The sequence below is a fragment of the Oncorhynchus keta genome, chromosome 7, assembly GCF_023373465.1.
Source record: "Oncorhynchus keta strain PuntledgeMale-10-30-2019 chromosome 7, Oket_V2, whole genome shotgun sequence".
NCBI classification, from domain to species: domain Eukaryota; kingdom Metazoa; phylum Chordata; class Actinopteri; order Salmoniformes; family Salmonidae; genus Oncorhynchus; species Oncorhynchus keta.
Window position 1 is genome coordinate 48,167,180 of NC_068427.1, and position 19,006 is coordinate 48,186,185.

A 19,006-nucleotide genomic window follows, 5' to 3' on the forward strand; every position below is an offset into this window, starting at 1 on the left:
CCTAAAAGGGCACAGTGGAGGCAAAGGGGCATGTGCTCTACACAGGTAGATCCCTATCTGTGCAGTACAGGCATGTGGCTAGTATCACTGATTAATAGTTTGTTTTGGACCGGTACCACACAACAAAAGGCTATATTCACAAGCATTACACCATAGCCTATACTCATTAATAGGCACTGACTGTCTCATTATTATTACCACATTTGCACACACTGTATATAGATTTTTCTACTGTATTATTGATTGTATGTTTGTTTGTTTTACTCCATGTGTAACTCTGTGTCGTTGTATCTGTCGAACTGCTTTGCTTTCTCTTGGCCAGGTCGCAGTTGCAAATGAGAACTTGTTCTCATCTAGCCTACCTGGTTAAATAAAATGAATTATAATAAATAAAATAAAAAATAAAATGAATAGATGACGAACATTCATTTTTGGGCCGACGACAAAATAGTGATGAGTAAAATTGGAAGATCATGCACAGTTTCATAGGCCTTCCTAAGTCAACCACCACCCTGTGCTGCTTGCTCCTGCCTGCGACTGACCCCTGCGTCTTGAGGTTTCACACCCCACAGAGTGACAGCCATGGAGCTCCACTTCAATATCCTTCGGTAAAGGAACCATACAGCTTTGGTGTCTGTCTCTTTCCTTTAGTAGCCTACAATTGAAGATGTTGGCACACTTAGCTGTCGTTTCTCAAGGGATTTTCCTCCAGTCTCTTTTCCTTCTTTAAAAAAAAAGTACTTTCGGAGGTTGGGGCTGCAATGCTCTGACAATGTTGAAAACACACCATCAGAAATGCGTTCAGGTCGACGAACCCTATTCCTGGTGTGGAACTCTTGCGTCCTCTGCTGACAGATAATGGAAATACCGGAAGTGGAATCGATTACTCTTTGATCAACAGCAGAAAGTCATGCCTGGTTGACATTTTCGACGCTCCGCAGTGGACGTCAGAACCAGAGCGACAGTGAGCTGTATGGATAACTAGGGGCATGTACTTGATTCAAATATGGAAAAAAAGAGGTTTAATATCAACCTAGACGACTCTGCCTTCACAAAAGAAAGAGCCCCGGTAAGTAAAAATCACTAATGAATGAGTTAGTTAATCGCCAGCTATGTTTCAAGGGTGTAGGCAAACTAACTATTCAATTCAGAGGGGCTTTATAGGCATGGGAAACATATGTAACATTGCCAAAACATGTGAAATAAACAATACACATACATGTACAGTAAACATCACAGAAGTTCAAAAAAAAAAAAAAAGTTCGGTGTATGTATATATACGGTGTTATAACGATGTACAAATGGTTGAAGTACAAAAAAGGGACTATCCTAGTCTTGTTAGCGATCTATCCAAAGTTAGTAGTGCTGACCAAAGCTACAGTAGAGATATTTGGTGTCCTGAAACACTGTGGAAACGGGTCTATTTTCTGTCCAGATATTTTTATTTTGTTGCAGACAGACAACCGGTCCCTCAAACCTCTAGTCTTTTTGACATTAGTAAAGTAAAGTCAGCTCGCTAAATTACTAAGACGTAACGTTAATTGTTATTGTAGTTACACCTACAAGGAAGGTTGAAGGTAGCAAGTGGTTGAAAAATATTTTTCCCGTTGTGGGGTTTTGGACCTCGATACAATATTCATAACTTTCCATCTTGGCTGTGATTGTAGAGCGTTGCAATACACATTGCATATGTCACATGTTGGAGGACTGCATGGGCACATGGTTAAAAAAGCCACCCACCTGGGTTCTCTTGCAGGTGAAACCCCTATTCCAGCCCTCCTCTAAGGCAGGCCAGAGTGCATCATCATCATCATCATCATCATCATCATCATCAACCACCTCTGAGACCAAAGCTCAGCCTGCACCCCCGTCGTCTGCTGGCCAACCACTATCCTACGCAGAGTTCATTGTCCAGAGCAAAGGCCATGCACCTCAGCGAGTCCCCTCAGCTCCACAGAGAGTGGAGCTGTCCAGGGCTGCTGCAGGAACGGGGACAGGGATAGATACAGACACTGGTAGTTTGAAGCAGGGTCCCAGTCAAGGAGCACAAGGTGGGCCTGATGTGACGTCGTCGTCGTCCTCTGTGGGGTGTGAGAGGCCTCGGGCCCAGGGGACAAAGGATCCGGGGTCTGGTGGAGAGGGAGAGGAGGGGCAGAGGGCTGGGACTGAGCAGAAGCAGGGGGAGGGTCAAGGGTCAGAGGGCAGCAACATCCTAAGTCATCCTAAACCAGTGGGGTCTGGTAATAGTATCATAGTCAGCCCCAGACAGGTAAGAGTGATGGATGTAACTGAGTTTAATGTCTTTGTTCAGAGAGACCTTTACCAATAACTGTGGAAAGCTTTGAAGTGTTGTCTTACTAATTAATCTCCACACCTTGGTTGTTATTGTGCAGAGAGGAAACCCCATTCTGAAATTTGTGAGGAGTGTGCCTTGGGAGTTTGGAGAGGTGGTCCCCGACTATGTCCTGGGACAGACGACCTGCGCTCTCTTCCTCAGGTCTGTGTGTGTGTGTGTGTGATGTGGCCTTTTCTGTTCCACTGAAACCTGTTATACATGCTCACCTCTCACCTAGTTAGTGAGTAGCCGCTAGCCACTTCTGTTCTTTTCTTGTTGTTTTATTCTGTGAACCTTTACACCTTCACGTAAATGTTGCTATGCTATGCTATGTTATGCAATGCTATGCTATGTAACGACTTCTCTGGAACAAACAATGGTGACATTTGCTGGTCATGTTCTGATGGAAGAGGTTTCCATAGTATCTCCCTCTTGTATTTGTGTCCGCGCTTGTTGGTGTTGTCCTGATCTGTTGGTGTTGTCCTGATCTGTTGGTGTTGTCCTGATCTGTTGGTGTTGTCCTGATCTGTTGGTGTTGTTCTGATCTGTTGGTGTTGTCCTGATCTGTTGGTGTTGTCCTGATCTGTTGGTGTTGTCCTGGTCTGTTGGTGTTGTCCTGATCTGTTGGTGTTGTCCTGATCTGTTGGTGTTGTCCTGATCTGTTGGTGTTGTCCTGATCTGTTGGTGTTGTCCTGATCTGTTGGTGTTGTCCTGATCTGTTGGTGTTGTCCTGATCTGTTGGTGTTGTCCTGGTCTGTTGGTGTTGTCCTGATCTGTTGGTGTTGTCCTGATCTGTTGGTGTTGTCCTGATCTGTTGGTGTTGTCCTGGTCTGTTGGTGTTGTCCTGATCTGTTGGTGTTGTCCTGGTCTGTTGGTGTTGTCCTGATCTGTTGGTGTTGTCCTGATCTGTTGGTGTTGTCCTGATCTGTTGGTGTTGTCCTGGTCTGTTGGTGTTGTCCTGATCTGTTGGTGTTGTCCTGGTCTGTTGGTGTTGTCCTGGTCTGTTGGTGTTGTCCTGATCTGTTGGTGTTGTCCTGATCTGTTGGTGTTGTCCTGGTCTGTTGGTGTTGTCCTGATCTGTTGGTGTTGTCCTGGTCTGTTGGTGTTGTCCTGGTCTGTTGGTGTTGTCCTGGTCTGTTGGTGTTGTCCTGATCTGTTGGTGTTGTCCTGGTCTGTTGGTGTTGTCCTGGTCTGTTGGTGTTGTCCTGGTCTGTTGGTGTTGTCCTGGTCTGTTGGTGTTGTCCTGGTCTGTTGGTGTTGTCCTGATCTGTTGGTGTTGTCCTGGTCTGTTGGTGTTGTCCTGGTCTGTTGGTGTTGTCCTGATCTGTTGGTGTTGTCCTGGTCTGTTGGTGTTGTCCTGATCTGTTGGTGTTGTCCTGGTCTGTTGGTGTTGTCCTGATCTGTTGGTGTTGTCCTGGTCTGTTGGTGTTGTCCTGGTCTGTTGGTGTTGTCCTGATCTGTTGGTGTTGTCCTGGTCTGTTGGTGTTGTCCTGGTCTGTTGGTGTTGTCCTGATCTGTTGGTGTTGTCCTGATCTGTTGGTGTTGTCCTGATCTGTTGGTGTTGTCCTGATCTGTTGGTGTTGTCCTGGTCTGTTGGTGTTGTCCTGGTCTGTTGGTGTTGTCCTGGTCTGTTGGTGTTGTCCTGGTCTGTTGGTGTTGTCCTGGTCTGTTGGTGTTGTCCTGATCTGTTGGTGTTGTCCTGATCTGTTGGTGTTGTCCTGATCTGTTGGTGTTGTCCTGGTCTGTTGGTGTTGTCCTGGTCTGTTGGTGTTGTCCTGGTCTGTTGGTGTTGTCCTGATCTGTTGGTGTTGTCCTGATCTGTTGGTGTTGTCCTGGTCTGTTGGTGTTGTCCTGGTCTGTTGGTGTTGTCCTGATCTGTTGGTGTTGTCCTGATCTGTTGGTGTTGTCCTAATCTGTTGGTGTTGTCCTGGTCTGTTGGTGTTGTCCTGATCTGTTGGTGTTGTCCTGATCTGTTGGTGTTGTCCTGGTCTGTTGGTGTTGTCCTGATCTGTTGGTGTTGTCCTGATCTGTTGGTGTTGTCCTGATCTGTTGGTGTTGTCCTGATCTGTTGGTGTTGTCCTGATCTGTTGGTGTTGTCCTGATCTGTTGGTGTTGTCCTGATCTGTTGGTGTTGTCCTGGTCTGTTGGTGTTGTCCTGATCTGTTGGTGTTGTCCTGATCTGTTGGTGTTGTCCTGATCTGTTGGTGTTGTCCTGATCTGTTGGTGTTGTCCTGGTCTGTTGGTGTTGTCCTGGTCTGTTGGTGTTGTCCTGGTCTGTTGGTGTTGTCCTGATCTGTTGGTGTTGTCCTGATCTGTTGGTGTTGTCCTGATCTGTTGGTGTTGTCCTGGTCTGTTGGTGTTGTCCTGGTCTGTTGGTGTTGTCCTGATCTGTTGGTGTTGTCCTGATCTGTTGGTGTTGTCCTGGTCTGTTGGTGTTGTCCTGGTCTGTTGGTGTTGTCCTGATCTGTTGGTGTTGTCCTGATCTGTTGGTGTTGTCCTGATCTGTTGGTGTTGTCCTGATCTGTTGGTGTTGTCCTGGTCTGTTGGTGTTGTCCTGGTCTGTTGGTGTTGTCCTGATCTGTTGGTGTTGTCCTGGTCTGTTGGTGTTGTCCTGATCTGTTGGTGTTGTCCTGGTCTGTTGGTGTTGTCCTGGTCTGTTGGTGTTGTCCTGGTCTGTTGGTGTTGTCCTGGTCTGTTGGTGTTGTCCTGATCTGTTGGTGTTGTCCTGATCTGTTGGTGTTGTCCTGGTCTGTTGGTGTTGTCCTGATCTGTTGGTGTTGTCCTGATCTGTTGGTGTTGTCCTGATCTGTTGGTGTTGTCCTGATCTGTTGGTGTTGTCCTGGTCTGTTGGTGTTGTCCTGGTCTGTTGGTGTTGTCCTGATCTGTTGGTGTTGTCCTGATCTGTTGGTGTTGTCCTGATCTGTGGTGGTGTCCTGTCCTGGTCTCCCCACCCTCTGTTGTCCTGATCTGTTGGTGTTGTCCTGATCTGTTGGTGTTGTCCTGATCTGTTGGTGTTGTCCTGGTCTGTTGGTGTTGTCCTGATCTGTTGGTGTTGTCTGGTCTGTTGGTGTTGTCCTGGTCTGTTGGTGTTGTCCTGATCTGTTGGTGTTGTCCTGGTCTGTTGGTGTTGTCCTGATCTGTTGGTGTTGTCCTGATCTGTTGGTGTTGTCCTGGTCTGTTGGTGTTGTCCTGATCTGTTGGTGTTGTCCTGATCTGTTGGTGTTGTCCTGATCTGTTGGTGTTGTCCTGGTCTGTCTGGTGTTGTCCTGATCTGTTGGTGTTGTCCTGGTCTGTTGGTGTCCACCCTGTCCTGATCTGTTGGTGTTGTCCTGGTCTGTTGGTGTTGTCCTGGTCTGTTGGTGTTGTCCTGATCTGTTGGTGTTGTCCTGATCTGTTGGTGTTGTCCTGATCTGTTGGTGTTGTCCTGATCTGTTGGTGTTGTCCTGATCTGTTGGTGTTGTCCTGGTCTGTTGGTGTTGTCCTGGTCTGTTGGTGTTGTCCTGGTCTGTTGGTGTTGTCCTGGTCTGTTGGTGTTGTCCTGGTCTGTTGGTGTTGTCCTGGTCTGTCTGTTGGTGTTGTCCTGATTGGTGTTGTCCTGATCTGTTGGTGTTGTCCTGGTCTGTTGGTGTTGTCCTGGTCTGTTGGTGTTGTCCTGATCTGTTGGTGTTGTCCTGGTCTGTTGGTGTTGTCCTGGTCTGTTGGTGTTGTCCTGATCTGTTGGTGTTGTCCTGGTCTGTTGGTGTTGTCCTGGTCTGTTGGTGTTGTCCTGGTCTGTTGGTGTTGTCCTGATCTGTTGGTGTTGTCCTGGTCCTGTTGGTGTTGTCCTGGTCTGTTGGTGTTGTCCTGGTCTGTTGGTGTTGTCCTGGTCTGTTGGTGTTGTCCTGGTCTGTTGGTGTTGTCCTGATCTGTTGGTGTTGTCCTGGTCTGTTGGTGTTGTCCTGATCTGTTGGTGTTGTCCTGATCTGTTGGTGTTGTCCTGGTCTGTTGGTGTTGTCCTGGTCTGTTGGTGTTGTCCTGATCTGTTGGTGTTGTCCTGATCTGTTGGTGTTGTCCTGATCTGTTGGTGTTGTCCTGGTCTGTTGGTGTTGTCCTGGTCTGTTGGTGTTGTCCTGATCTGTTGGTGTTGTCCTGATCTGTTGGTGTTGTCCTGGTCTGTTGGTGTTGTCCTGATCTGTTGGTGTTGTCCTGGTCTGTTGGTGTTGTCCTGATCTGTTGGTGTTGTCCTGATCTGTTGGTGTTGTCCTGGTCTGTTGGTGTTGTCCTGGTCTGTTGGTGTTGTCCTGGTCTGTTGGTGTTGTCCTGGTCTGTTGGTGTTGTCCTGGTCTGTTGGTGTTGTCCTGGTCTGTTGGTGTTGTCCTGGTCTGTTGGTGTTGTCCTGATCTGTTGGTGTTGTCCTGATCTGTTGGTGTTGTCCTGGTCTGTTGGTGTTGTCCTGATCTGTTGGTGTTGTCCTGATCTGTTGGTGTTGTCCTGGTCTGTTGGTGTTGTCCTGGTCTGTTGGTGTTGTCCTGGTCTGTTGGTGTTGTCCTGATCTGTTGGTGTTGTCCTGATATGTTGGTGTTGTCCTGATATGTTGGTGTTGTCCTGATCTGTTGGTGTTGTCCTGGTCTGTTGGTGTTGTCCTGGTCTGTTGGTGTTGTCCTGATCTGTTGGTGTTGTCCTGATCTGTTGGTGTTGTCCTGATCTGTTGGTGTTGTCCTGGTCTGTTGGTGTTGTCCTGATCTGTTGGTGTTGTCCTGGTCTGTTGGTGTTGTCCTGATCTGTTGGTGTTGTCCTGGTCTGTTGGTGTTGTCCTGATCTGTTGGTGTTGTCCTGGTCTGTTGGTGTTGTCCTGGTCTGTTGGTGTTGTCCTGGTCTGTTGGTGTTGTCCTGGTCTGTTGGTGTTGTCCTGGTCTGTTGGTGTTGTCCTGATATGTTGGTGTTGTCCTGGTCTGTTGGTGTTGTCCTGATCTGTTGGTGTTGTCCTGATCTGTTGGTGTTGTCCTGGTCTGTTGGTGTTGTCCTGATCTGTTGGTGTTGTCCTGGTCTGTTGGTGTTGTCCTGATCTGTTGGTGTTGTCCTGATCTGTTGGTGTTGTCCTGGTCTGTTGGTGTTGTCCTGATCTGTTGGTGTTGTCTCCGTTGTACTGTTCTTGCTCCTTGTTGGACCGGCAGTCTGAGGTACCACAACCTCAACCCCAACTACATTCACGACCGTCTCAAACTGTTGGGCCAGACCTTCACCCTCAGGGTTCTACTGGTGTTAGTTGATGTGGTGAGACTAGAAAATAGTTTTTTTTCTCCTCATTTATTGATGAATTTAATTAGAGGTCATGATTATAGTGTAAAAGTACTTTTATACTGATCATTTTTCAGTTTACACATTGCAGATTTCCCTAATACCCCACCCTCTCCCGTCCCCACTCTCTCCCGTCCCCACTCTCTCCCGTCCCCACTCTCTCCCGTCCCCACCCTCTCCCGTCCCCACCCTCTCCCGTCCCCACTCTCTCCCGTCCCCACTCTCTCCCGTCCCCACTCTCTCCCGTCCCCACTCTCTCCCGTCTCCACTCTCTCCCGTCCCCACTCTCTCCCGTCCCCACTCTCTCCCGTCTCCCCACCCTCTCCCGTCCCCACTCTCTCCCGTCCCCACTCTCTCCCGTCCCCACTCTCTCCCGTCCCCACTCTCTCCCGTCCCCACTCTCTCCCGTCCCCACTCTCTCCCGTCTCCCCACTCTCTCCCGTCCCCACTCTCTCCCGTCTCCCCACCCTCTCCCCCCCCCCACTCTCTCCCGTCTCCCCACCCTCTCCCGTCCCCACTCTCTCCCGTCCCCACTCTCCCGTCCCCACCCTCTCCCGTCCCCACTCTCTCCCGTCCCCACTCTCTCCCGTCCCCACTCTCTCCCGTCTCCCCACCCTCTCCCGTCCCCACCCTCTCCCGTCCCCACCCTCTCCCGTCCCCACCCTCTCCCGTCCCCACCCTCTCCCGTCCCCACCCTCTCCCGTCCCCACCCTCTCCCGTCCCCACTCTCTCCCGTCCCCACTCTCTCCCGTCCCCACCCTCTCCCGTCCCCACCCTCTCCCGTCCCCACTCTCTCCCGTCCCCACCCTCTCCCGTCCCCACTCTCTCCCGTCCCCACCCTCTCCCGTCTCCACCCTCTCCCGTCTCCACCCTCTCCCGTCTCCACCCTCTCCCGTCCCCACCCTCTCCCGTCCCCACCCTCTCCCGTCCCCACCCTCTCCCGTCCCCACTCTCTCCCGTCCCCACTCTCTCCCGTCCCCACCCTCTCCCGTCCCCACCCTCTCCCGTCCCCACCCTCTCCCGTCCCCACCCTCTCCCGTCCCCACCCTCTCCCGTCCCCACCCTCTCCCGTCCCCACCCTCTCCCGTCCCCACTCTCTCCCGTCCCCACCCTCTCCCGTCCGCACCCTCTCCCGTCCCCACCCTCTCCCGTCCCCCCCCTCTCCCGTCCCCACCCTCTCCCGTCCCCACCCTCTCCCGTCCCCACCCTCTCCCGTCCCCACCCTCTCCCGTCCCCACCCTCTCCCGTCCCCACCCTCTCCCGTCCCCACCCTCTCCCGTCCCCACCCTCTCCCGTCCCCACCCTCTCCCGTCCCCCCTCTCTCCCCGTCCCCACCCTCTCCCGTCCCGTCCCCACCCTCTCCCGTCCCCACTCTCTCCCGTCCCCACTCTCTCCCGTCCCCACCCTCTCCCGTCCCACCCTCTCCCGTCCCCCTCTCTCCCGTCTCCACCCTCTCCCGTCTCCACCCTCTCTCCCGTCCCCACCCTCTCCCGTCCCCACCCTCTCCCGTCCCCACCTCTTTCCCGTCCCCACCCTCTCCCGTCCCCACCCTCTCCCGTCTCCACCCTCTCCCGTCCCCACTCTCTCCCGTCCCCACCCTCTCCCGTCCCCACCCTCTCCCGTCCCCACCCTCTCCCGTCCCCACCCTCTCCCGTCCCCACCCTCTCCCGTCCCCACCCTCTCCCGTCCCCACCCTCTCCCGTCCCCACCCTGGCCTCCCGTCCCCCTCTCTCCCGTCTCCACTCTCTCCCGTCCCCACCTCTCCCGTCCCCACTCTCTCCCGTCTCCCCACTCTCTCCCGTCCCCACTCTCTCCCGTCTCCCCACCCTCTCCCCGTCTCCACTCTCTCCAGTCCCCACCCCTCTCTCACCCCGTCTCCACCCTCTCACCCCCGTAACCCCCACCCTCCCTCCCGTCCCCACCCTCTCCCGTCCCCACTCTCTCCCGTCCCCACCCTCTAACCCCTCACCCCTGGAGGTAACCCTCTCCCGTCCCCACCCTCTCCCGTCCCCACTCTCTCCCGTCCCCACCCCTCTCCCGTCCCCACCCTCTCCCGTCCCCACCCTCTCCCGTCCCCACCCCTCTCCCGTCTCCACTCTCTCCCGTCCCCACTCTCCCTGGTGGTGTTTTGCAGAAAGACCCTCACCATTCTCTGAAAGAGCTGGCTCGTATCTGCATCATGGCTGACTGCACTCTCATCCTGGCCTGGAGGTAACCCTCTCACCCCTGGCCTGGAGGTAACCCTCTCACCCCTGGCCTGGAGGTAACCCTCTCACCCCTGGAGGTAACCCTCTCACCCCTGGCGGTAACCCTCTCACCCCTGGCGGTAACCCTCTCACCCCTGGAGGTAACCCTCTCACCCCTGGCGGTAACCCTCTCACCCCTGGCGGTAACCCTCTCACCCCTGGCGGTAACCCTCTCACCCCTGGCGGTAACCCTCTCACCCCCTGGCGGTAACCCTCTCACCCCTGGCGGTAATCCTCTCACCCCTAGCCTGGTGGTAACCCTCTCACCCCTGGCCTGGAGGTAACCCTCTCACCCCTGGCCTGGAGGTAACCCTCTCACCCCTGTCCTGGAGGTAACCCTCTCACCCCTGGAGGTAACCCTCTCATCCCTGGCCTGGGGGTAACCCTCTCACCCCTGGCATGGGGTCACCCGCTCATCCCTGGCCTGGCGGTAACCCTCTCACCCCTGGCGGTAACCCTCTCACCCCTGGAGGTAACCCTCTCACCCCTGGAGGTAACCCTCTCACCCCTGGAGGTAACCCTCTCACCCCTGGAGGTAACCATCTAACCCCTGGAGGTACCCTCTCACCCCTGGTGGTAACCATCTAACCCTTGGAGGTAACCATCTAACCCTTGGAGGTAACCATCTAACCCTTGGAGGTACCCTCTCACCCCTGGCCTGGAGGTAACCCTGTCACCCCTGGAGGTAACCATCTAACCCTTGGAGGTACCCTCTCACCCCTGGCCTGGAGGTAGCCCTCTCACCCGTGGCCTGGCGGTAACCCTCTCCATTCCTTACTATGTAATGACAATGTTTGAGAGTGAAGATTTTAAGTTGGAACTTATTTTTGTTAACAGTCCAGAGGAGGCGGGGCGTTACCTGGAGACGTACAAGTCCTATGAGAAGAAACCAGCTGATCTGCTGAAGGAACATGTGGAGAAAGACTACCTGTCGAAGGTCTGAGCCATTATGGGCAATAACCAACAGTCATATTAATACACCGAACAAAAAATATAAACGCAAAATGTAAAGTGTTGGTCCCATGTTTCATGAGCTGAAGTAAAATATCCCAGAAATGTTCCTCATGCTCAAAAATCGCATTTCTCCTCAATGTTGTGCACAAACGTGTTTACATCCCTGTCAGTGATAATTTCTCCTTTGCCAAGATAATCCATCTACCTACGTGACAGGTGTGGCATATCAAGAAGCTGAGTAGACAGCATGATTTATTACACAGGTGCACCTTGTGCTGGGGGACAATAAAAGGCCACTCTAAAATGTGCAGTTTTGTCACACAACACAATAGATGTTTTAAGGGGTTGTGCAATTGGCATGCTGACTGCAGGAATGTCCACCAGAGCTGTTGCCAGATAATTTAATGTTAATTTCTCTACCATAAGCCGCCTCCGACATCGTTTCGTAGAATTTGGCAGTACGTCCAACTGGCCTCAGACCACGTGTAACCACGACAACCCAGGACCTCCACATCCTGCTTCTTCACCTGCGTAAACGCATAAGACCAGCAACCCCGGACAGCTGATGAAACTGTGGGTTTGCACAGCCAAAGAATTGCTGCACAAATCTCAGGGAATCTCAAGTCTCAGGGAAGCTCATCTGTGCGCTCGTCATCTTCACCAGGGTCTTGTTCTGACCGTAGTTTGGCGTCGTACCCGATTTCAGTGGGCAAATGCTCACTTTTGCTGGGCACTGGAGAAGTGGGCTTTTCACAGATGAATCCCAGTTTCATCTTTAGCGGGGAGATTGCAGACAAGCGTGTATGGCGTTGTGTGGGCGAACTGATTGTGAACAGAGTGCCCCATGGTGGGGTTATGGTATGGGGCAGAGGCATAAGCTACGGACAACGAACACAATTGCATTTTTTACGATGCCAATTTGAATGCGCAGAGATAACCGATAACACCCGTTTTTTTAAGTAAACATGTTTATTATGTTTGGGATGCTCTGGATCGACTTGTTCGACAGCGCGTTCCAGTTCACACCAATATTCCAGCTAGGAGAGACAACTAACAACCTGATCCAACTATATGTGAAGGAGTTGTTGCACGGCAATGAGGCGGTGGTCACACCAGATACTGACTGGTTTTCAGAATTATTATTATTATTATTATTATTATTATTATTATTATTATTATTATTATTATATAGAGGTATCTGTGACCAACAGAAGTGTATCTGTATTCCTAATTCCTAGTCATGTGACAAACACAGATTAGGGCCTAATTGAATTTATTTATTCAATTATTTCAATTGACTGATTTCCTTTCATAGGAACTGTAACTCAGTAACATCTTAGCAGTGTTTTTACAGGTGACGGACTGTCTGACCACTGTGAAGTCTGTCAACAAGACTGACTCGATCACTCTGCTGTCAACCTTCTCTGTAAGAGGCTTTCATTATATATTGAAATGAACCGTGCTGATGTACTCAAATGAATTGTCTTGAGTTGAGCTGAGAGATGGTCTTTTTTCTCAGTCCTTAGAGGGGATCATCACTGCAACTAAAGAGGACCTGGTTCTCTGTCCTGGACTGGGACCCCAGAAGGTGAGCAGGAAGGATGGGTAGAGGGTGGAGGGATGGGTAGAGGGGTAGAGGGATGGGTAGAGGGATGGGTAGAGGGGTAGAGGGATGGGTGGAGGGGTAGAGGGATGGGTAGAGGGATGGGTAGAGGGATGGGTAGAGGGATGGGTGGGTGGAGGGATGGGTGGAGGGATGGGTAGAGGGATGGGTAGAGGGATGGGTGGGTGGAGGGATGGGTGGAGGGATGGGTGGGTGGAGGGATGGGTAGAGGGATGGGTAGAGGGATGGGTAGAGGGTTGGGTGGAGGGATGGGTGGGTGGAGGGATGGGTGGAGGGATGGGTGGGTGGAGGGATGGGTAGAGGGATGGGTAGAGGGATGGGTAGAGGGGTAGAGGGATGGGTAGAGGGGTAGAGGGATGGGTAGAGGGATGGGTAGAGGGATGGGTAGAGGGATGGGTAGAGGGATGGGTAGAGGGATGGGTAGAGGGATGGGTAGAGGGGTAGAGGGATGGGTAGAGGGATGGGTAGAGGGGTAGAGGGATGGGTGGAGGGGTAGAGGGATGGGTGGAGGGGTAGAGGGATGGGGAGAGGGGTAGTGGGATGGGGAGAGGGGTAGAGGGATGGGGAGAGGGGTAGAGGGATGGAGGGATGGGTAGAGGGATATATGGATGGGTAGAGGGATGGAGGGATGGGTAGAGGGATATATGGATGGGTAGAGGGGTGTAGGGATGGGTAGAGGGGTGGAGGGAGGGATGGGTGGAGGATGGGGGGTGTTTGACAGAAAGAGAGGGAATAGTGTTCCCTTGAATTTTAAAATATGACCTTCAACATTTTTATTATTATAATTCAGTGTGATTATTTCCAAACGTTGATGGTTATTTCAAACCAATTTAGGAAAATATATCCTCGAACAGTGTCAGTTTTCCTTAGTTAGTCTCCTTGCATTATTGAGTGGTGTGTGTGTTTGCTGTGTCCTACAGGCCAGACGTCTCTATGACGTGCTACACCAGCCCTTCCTCAAGGCCAAGAAGAAAGACAGCTGACCCACAGACAGTCCTTACTACTCTACTGTGGACCTTTCTCCTCAGCAGGGAACTGGCTTCCATAAGGGCTCACTATCCTAAGGACTGTTTCAACTGTATTGTTGTTGTTTTTTTGCATTTGTATAAAAATAAAACACGAGAAAATAGATCTTGAGTCAGTAAATGTTAGAATCACCTTTGGCAGTGATTACAGCTGTGAGTCTGTCTGGGTAAGTCTCTAAGAGTGATTACAGCTGTGAGTCTGTCTGGGTAAGTCTCTAAGTGTGATTACAGCTGTGAGTCTGTCTGGGTAACCACCTGGATTGTACAATATATTTTTTTGTTATTTTTTTAAATTCTTTATCTCTGTCAAATTGGTTGTTGATCATTGCTAGACGGCCATTTTCAGGTCTTGTCACGTCATCATGTATCCAACATATCAATGATTAATTCAGAGCTATATACAGGTGGTACCAGTACCAGGTCAATGTGGAGCTATATACAGGTGGTACCAGTACCAGGTCAATGTGGAGCTATATACAGGAAGTACCAGTACCAGGTCAATGTGGAGCTATATACAGGTGGTACCAGTACCAGGTCAATGTGGAGCTATATACAGGAAGTGCCAGGTCAATGTGGAGCTATATACAGGAAGTACCAGGTCAATGTGGAGCTATATACAGGAAGTACCAGGTCAATGTGGAGCTATATACAGGAAGTACCAGGTCAATGTGGAGCTATATACAGGTGGTACCAGTACCAGGTCAATGTGGAGCTATATAAAGGAAGTACCAGGTCAATGTGGAGCTATATACAGGTGGTACCAGTACCAGGTCAATGTGGAGCTATATACAGGAAGTACCAGTACCAGGTCAATGTGGAGCTATATACAGGAAGTACCAGGTCAATGTGGAGCTATATACGGGTGGTACCAGTACCAGGTCAATGTGGGGCTATATACAGGAAGTACCAGTACCAGGTCAATGTGGAGCTATATACAGGTGGTACCAGTACCAGGTCAATGTGGAGCTATATACAGGAAGTACCAGTACCAGGTCAATGTGGAGCTATATACAGGAAGTACCAGGTCAATGTGGAGCTATATACAGGAAGTACCAGGTCAATGTGGAGCTATATACAGGTGGTACCAGTGCCAGGTCAATGTGGAGCTATATACAGGTGGTACCAGTACCAGGTCAATGTGGAGCTATATACAGGAAGTACCATATCAATGTGGAGCTATATACAGGAAGTACCAGATCAATGTGGAGCTATATACAGGGGGTACCAGATCAATGTGGAGCTATATACAGGAAGTACCAGATCATTGTGGAGCTATATACAGGGAGTACCAGATCAATGTGGAGCTATATACAGGGACTACCAGTACCAGATCCATGTGGAGCTATATACAGGAAGTACCAGATCAATGTGGATCTATATACAGGGGGTACCGGTACCAGATCAATGTGGATCTATATACAGGGGGTACCAGTACCAGATCAATGTGAAGCTATAGTACCGGTACCCCCTGTATAAATCAATGTGGAGCTACGAATGGGGTTACCAGTACCAGATCAATGTGGAGCTGTATACAGGAATAAAAACTCCCTAGAAAGGCCAGAACCTAGGAAGAAACCTAGAGAGGAACCAGTCTATGAGGGGTGGCCAGTCCTCTTCTGGCTGTGCCGGGTGGAGATTATAACAGAACATGGCCAAGATGTTCAAATGTTCCTAGATGACCAGCAGGGTCAGATAATAATAATCACAGATGTACATGAAGGCAGGGTAAAGTGACTAGGCATCAGGATAGATAATAAGGTATTTGAGGTAGATATGTACATGAAGGCAGGGTAAAGTGACTAGGCATCAGGATAGATAGATAATAAGGTACTTGAGGTAGATATGTACATGAAGGAGGGTAAAGTAACTAGGCATCAGGATAGATAATAATAAGGTATTTGAGGTAGATATGTACATGAAGGCAGGGTAAAGTGACTGGGCATCAGGATAGATAATAAGGTATTTGAGGTAGATATGTACATGAAGGCAGGGTAAAGTGAGTAGGCATCAGGATAGATAATAGGGTATTTGAGGTAGATATGTACATGAAGGCAGGGTAAAGTGACTAGGCATCAGGATAGATAATAAGGTATTTGAGGTAGATACAGTTGAAGTCGGGAAGTTGACATACACCTTAGCCAAATACATTTAAACTCAGTTTTTTACAATAACCAATAGTCTGAGTACAATAATCAGAGAAAGTAAAATAACATTGTCACGACTTGGTCATAGTATTTTGTGTTTTCCTTAATTATTTGTTCAGGCCAGGGTGTGACATGGGTTTATTGTGTTGTCTTATTGGGATTTTTGTAGGCATTGGGATTGTGGTTTATTAGGGGTGTCTAGCATAGGCTTGGCTGCCTGAGGCGGTTCTCAATCAGAGTCAGGTGATTTCTCGTTGTCTCTGATTGGGAACCATATTTAGGTAGCCGGGGTTTCACTTTGTATTTCGTGGGTGATTGATCCTGTCTCTGTGTAGTGTTCACCAGATAGGCTGTAATTAGGTTTCACATTCCGTTTGTTGTTTTTGTATTTATTAAGTTATTTCATGTATCGTCATTTGTTTCATTAAAGACATGAGTAACCACCACCCTGCATTTCGGTCCGACTCTCTTTCGACAAACGAAGAACGCCGTTACAGAATCACCCACCACACACGGACCGAGTGGCGTGGTTACAGGCAGCGACAGCAGGAGCAGTGAAGGGAGGACGTTATGGACAGCAGAAGCATGGAGTATACGACGTGGGATGAAATAGACAGGTGGGCGGTCGACCCAGAGAGAGTGCCGGAGCCCGCCTGGGATTCGCTGGAGCAGTGCGAAGAGGGCTATAGGAGAATGGAGTTGGAGAGACAATCACGACGGCGCAGAGGAAAGCCCGTGAGTCAGCCCCAAAAATGTATTGGGGGGGCTCAGAGGGAGAGGGGCAGAGTCTGGAGATAGACCTGAGCCAACTCTCCTTGTTAATCGTGAGGAGCCAAGGAGGAGACCAGAACCAGAGCCGGTGTTAGAGGTGAGCGAAGCAGAGACTGTGAAGGAGTTAATGGGGAAGGTGGAGTGGAGAGTAATGAGGGAGTTGCTAGCTTGGTGCTTTAGGTACAAGATTCGTCCGACTGAGCGTGTCGGGGTTTTGATGGCACCTGGGTCAGCGCTCCATACTCGTCCTGAGGTGCGTGTTAGTCGGCTGGTGAAAAATGTGCCAGCCTCACGCCCTAGGCCTCCTGTGTACCGACCTAGCCTTGCACGTCCTGTGCCAGTCCTGCTCTCAGGCTCTCCAGTACACCTTCACGGTCCAGTCCATCCTGTGCCACCTTCACATACCAGTCCTCCGGTAGCAGCACCCCGCACCAGGCTTCCTGTGCGTGTCCTCGGCCCAGTACCACCAGTGCCAGCACCACGCATCAGGCCTACAGTGCGCCTCGCCTCTCCTGCGCTGCCGGAGCCTCCCGCCTGTTCAGCGCTATCAGAGCCTTCCTCCTCTACAGCGCTACCGGAGTCTCCCGCCTGTTCAGCGCTATCAGAGCCTTCCTTCTCTACAGCGCTGCTGGAGTCTCCTGTCTGTTCAGCGCTATCTGAGCCTTCCTCCTCTACAACGCTGCCAGAAGCCTCCTGCCTGTTCGGGGCAGCCTGAGCTGCCAGTCTGCATGAAGCAGCCAGAGCTGTCAGTCTGCAAGGAGCTGCCAGTCTGCAAGGAGCTGCCAGTCTGCAAGGAGCTGTCAGTCTGCAAGGAGCTGTCAGCCTGCATGGAGCAGCCAGAGCTGTCAGTCTGCAAGGAGCTGCCAGTCTGCAAGGTGCTGCCAGCCTGCATGGATCAGTCAGAGCTGTCAGTCTGCATGGAGCAGCCAGACCTGTCAGTCTGCATGAAGCAGCCAGAGCTGTCAGTTTGCATGAAGCAGCCAGAGCTATCAGTCTGTATGAAGCAGCCAGAGCTGTCAGACTGCATGAAGCAGCCTGAGCTGTCAGTCTGCATGGAGCAGCCTGAGATGTCAGTCTGCATGGAGCAGCCTGAGCTGTCAATCTGCATGGAGCAGCCAGAGCTGTCAGTCTGCAAGGAGCTGCCAGTCTGCAAGGTGCTGCCAGCCTGCATGGATCAGTCAGAGCTGTCAGTGCATGGAGCAGCCAGACCTGTCAGTCTGCATGAAGCAGCCAGAGCTGTCAGTTTGCATGAAGCAGCCAGAGCTATCAGTCTGTATGAAGCAGCCAGAGCTGTCAGACTGCATGAAGCAGCCTGAGCTGTCAGTCTGCATGGAGCAGCCTGAGATGTCAGTCTGCATGGAGCAGCCTGAGCTGTCAATCTGCATGGAGCAGCCAGAGCTGTCAGTCTGCATAGAGCAGCTAGATCCACCAGTCAGCCATGATCTTCTAGATCTGCCAGTCAACCAGATTCTTCCAGATCTGCCAGTCAACCAGTCTCTTCCAGATCTGCCAGTCAATCAGAATCTTCCAGATCCGCCAGCCAGCCAGGATCTATCGGAGCCTACTACCTGCCTGAGCTTCATCTCAGTACTGGGCTTCCTCTCAGTACTGGGCTTCCTCTCAGTACTGGGCTTCCTCTCAGTACTGGGCTTCTCCTCAGTCCCGGGCTTCCCCTCAGTCCCGGGCTTCCCATCAGTTCCGAGCTGTCCCTCAGTCCCGAGCTGCCCCTCAGTCCCGAGTTTCCCCTCAGTCCCGAGCTGCCCCTCAGTCCCGAGCTGCCCCTCAGTCCCGAGCTGCCCCTCAGTTCAGTGGGGTTCTGGGTGAGGACTATTAGGCCATGGTCGGCGGCGAGGGTGGATTATACCAGGACGCGAAGGGGAGGAACTATGACAGTAATGGAGTGGGGTCCACGTCCCGAACCGGAGCCGCCACCATGGACAGGCACCCACCCGGACCCTCCCTATGGTTTTGAGGTGCGTCCGGGAGTACGCACCTTGGGGGGGGTTCTGTCACGCCTTGGTCATAGTATTTTGTGTTTTCCTTAATTATTTCTTCAGGCCAGGGTGTGACATGGGTTTATGGTGTTGTCTTATTGGGGATTTTTGTAGGCATTGGGATTGTGGTTTATTAGGGGTGTGTCTAGCATAGGCTTGGCTGCCTGAGGCGGTTCTCAATCAGAGTCAGGTGATTTCTCGTTGTCTCTGATTGGGAACCATATTTAGGTAGCCAGGGTTTCACTTTGTATTTCGTGGGTGATTGTTCCTGTTTCTGTGTAGTGTTCACCAGATAGGCTGTAATTAGGTTTCACGTTCCGTTTGTTGTTTTTGTATTTATTAAGTTATTTCATGTATCGTCATTTGTTTCATTAAAGACATGAGTAACCACCACGCTGCATTTCGGTCCGAATCTCTTTCGACAAACGAAGAACGCCGTTACAAACATGGATATACATAAGAGAGAATAGGGTCAAAGTGTTTTTAGCCCTTTAGATCTGTAGGAACTATAAGAACCAATGGTTTTAATAAGCACAATAAAACAAAAATAGCAAAGAAAGAATAAATACGGAAAAAATACGAATATCACAGGAAGTTAAATGAATAAACTGAGAATAAACCCGGAAACAAGAATAT

The 19,006-nt window shown here is 51.0% G+C and overlaps 2 protein-coding genes across 22 annotated transcripts; both read left to right on the forward strand.

Moving 5' to 3' along the window:
* The first annotated feature begins 906 nt into the window (after nucleotides 1–906).
* Nucleotides 907–13,565, forward strand: ercc1 (excision repair cross-complementation group 1). Its single transcript, XM_052523057.1, has 9 exons — nucleotides 907–1,069; nucleotides 1,757–2,269; nucleotides 2,394–2,497; nucleotides 7,489–7,588; nucleotides 9,747–9,823; nucleotides 10,696–10,795; nucleotides 12,167–12,238; nucleotides 12,332–12,400; nucleotides 13,357–13,565. The coding sequence occupies exons 1-9, from the start codon at nucleotides 1,007–1,009 to the stop codon at nucleotides 13,417–13,419; spliced, it is 1,161 nt and encodes a 386-aa protein (XP_052379017.1). The 5' UTR covers nucleotides 907–1,006; the 3' UTR covers nucleotides 13,420–13,565.
* Nucleotides 13,566–13,716: 151 nt separating this feature from the next.
* On the forward strand, nucleotides 13,717–16,051 carry LOC127931188 (uncharacterized). 21 transcript variants are annotated; one of them, XM_052523078.1, is made up of 4 exons: nucleotides 13,717–14,027; nucleotides 14,060–14,161; nucleotides 14,194–14,453; nucleotides 14,556–16,051. In XM_052523078.1, exons 1-4 carry the CDS (start codon nucleotides 13,841–13,843, stop codon nucleotides 14,907–14,909), a joined length of 903 nt encoding a protein of 300 aa, XP_052379038.1. In that variant the 5' UTR covers nucleotides 13,717–13,840; the 3' UTR covers nucleotides 14,910–16,051. The 21 variants fall into 21 exon arrangements, with proteins under 21 accessions (XP_052379038.1, XP_052379028.1, XP_052379030.1 ...); XM_052523068.1 differs by having other exon boundaries at nucleotides 14,194–14,415; nucleotides 14,454–16,051; XM_052523070.1 differs by having other exon boundaries at nucleotides 13,717–14,161.
* The last annotated feature ends 2,955 nt before the right edge of the window (nucleotides 16,052–19,006 follow it).

Excerpts from the sequence above, each read along its gene's own strand:
- LOC127931188 (XM_052523058.1), top strand. The coding sequence starts at position 13,841 with ATGATTAATTCAGAGCTATATACAGGTGGTACCAGTACCAGGTCAATG. Across the intron at positions 14,416-14,453 it reads ACAGGTGGTACCAGTACCAG|GTCAATGTGGAGCTATATAC; the intron begins GTCAATGTGGAG and ends TACCAGTACCAG.
- ercc1 (XM_052523057.1), top strand. The coding sequence starts at position 1,007 with ATGGAAAAAAAGAGGTTTAATATCAACCTAGACGACTCTGCCTTCACA. Across the intron at positions 7,589-9,746 it reads TACTGGTGTTAGTTGATGTG|AAAGACCCTCACCATTCTCT; the intron begins GTGAGACTAGAA and ends GGTGTTTTGCAG. Across the intron at positions 9,824-10,695 it reads ACTCTCATCCTGGCCTGGAG|TCCAGAGGAGGCGGGGCGTT; the intron begins GTAACCCTCTCA and ends TTTTGTTAACAG.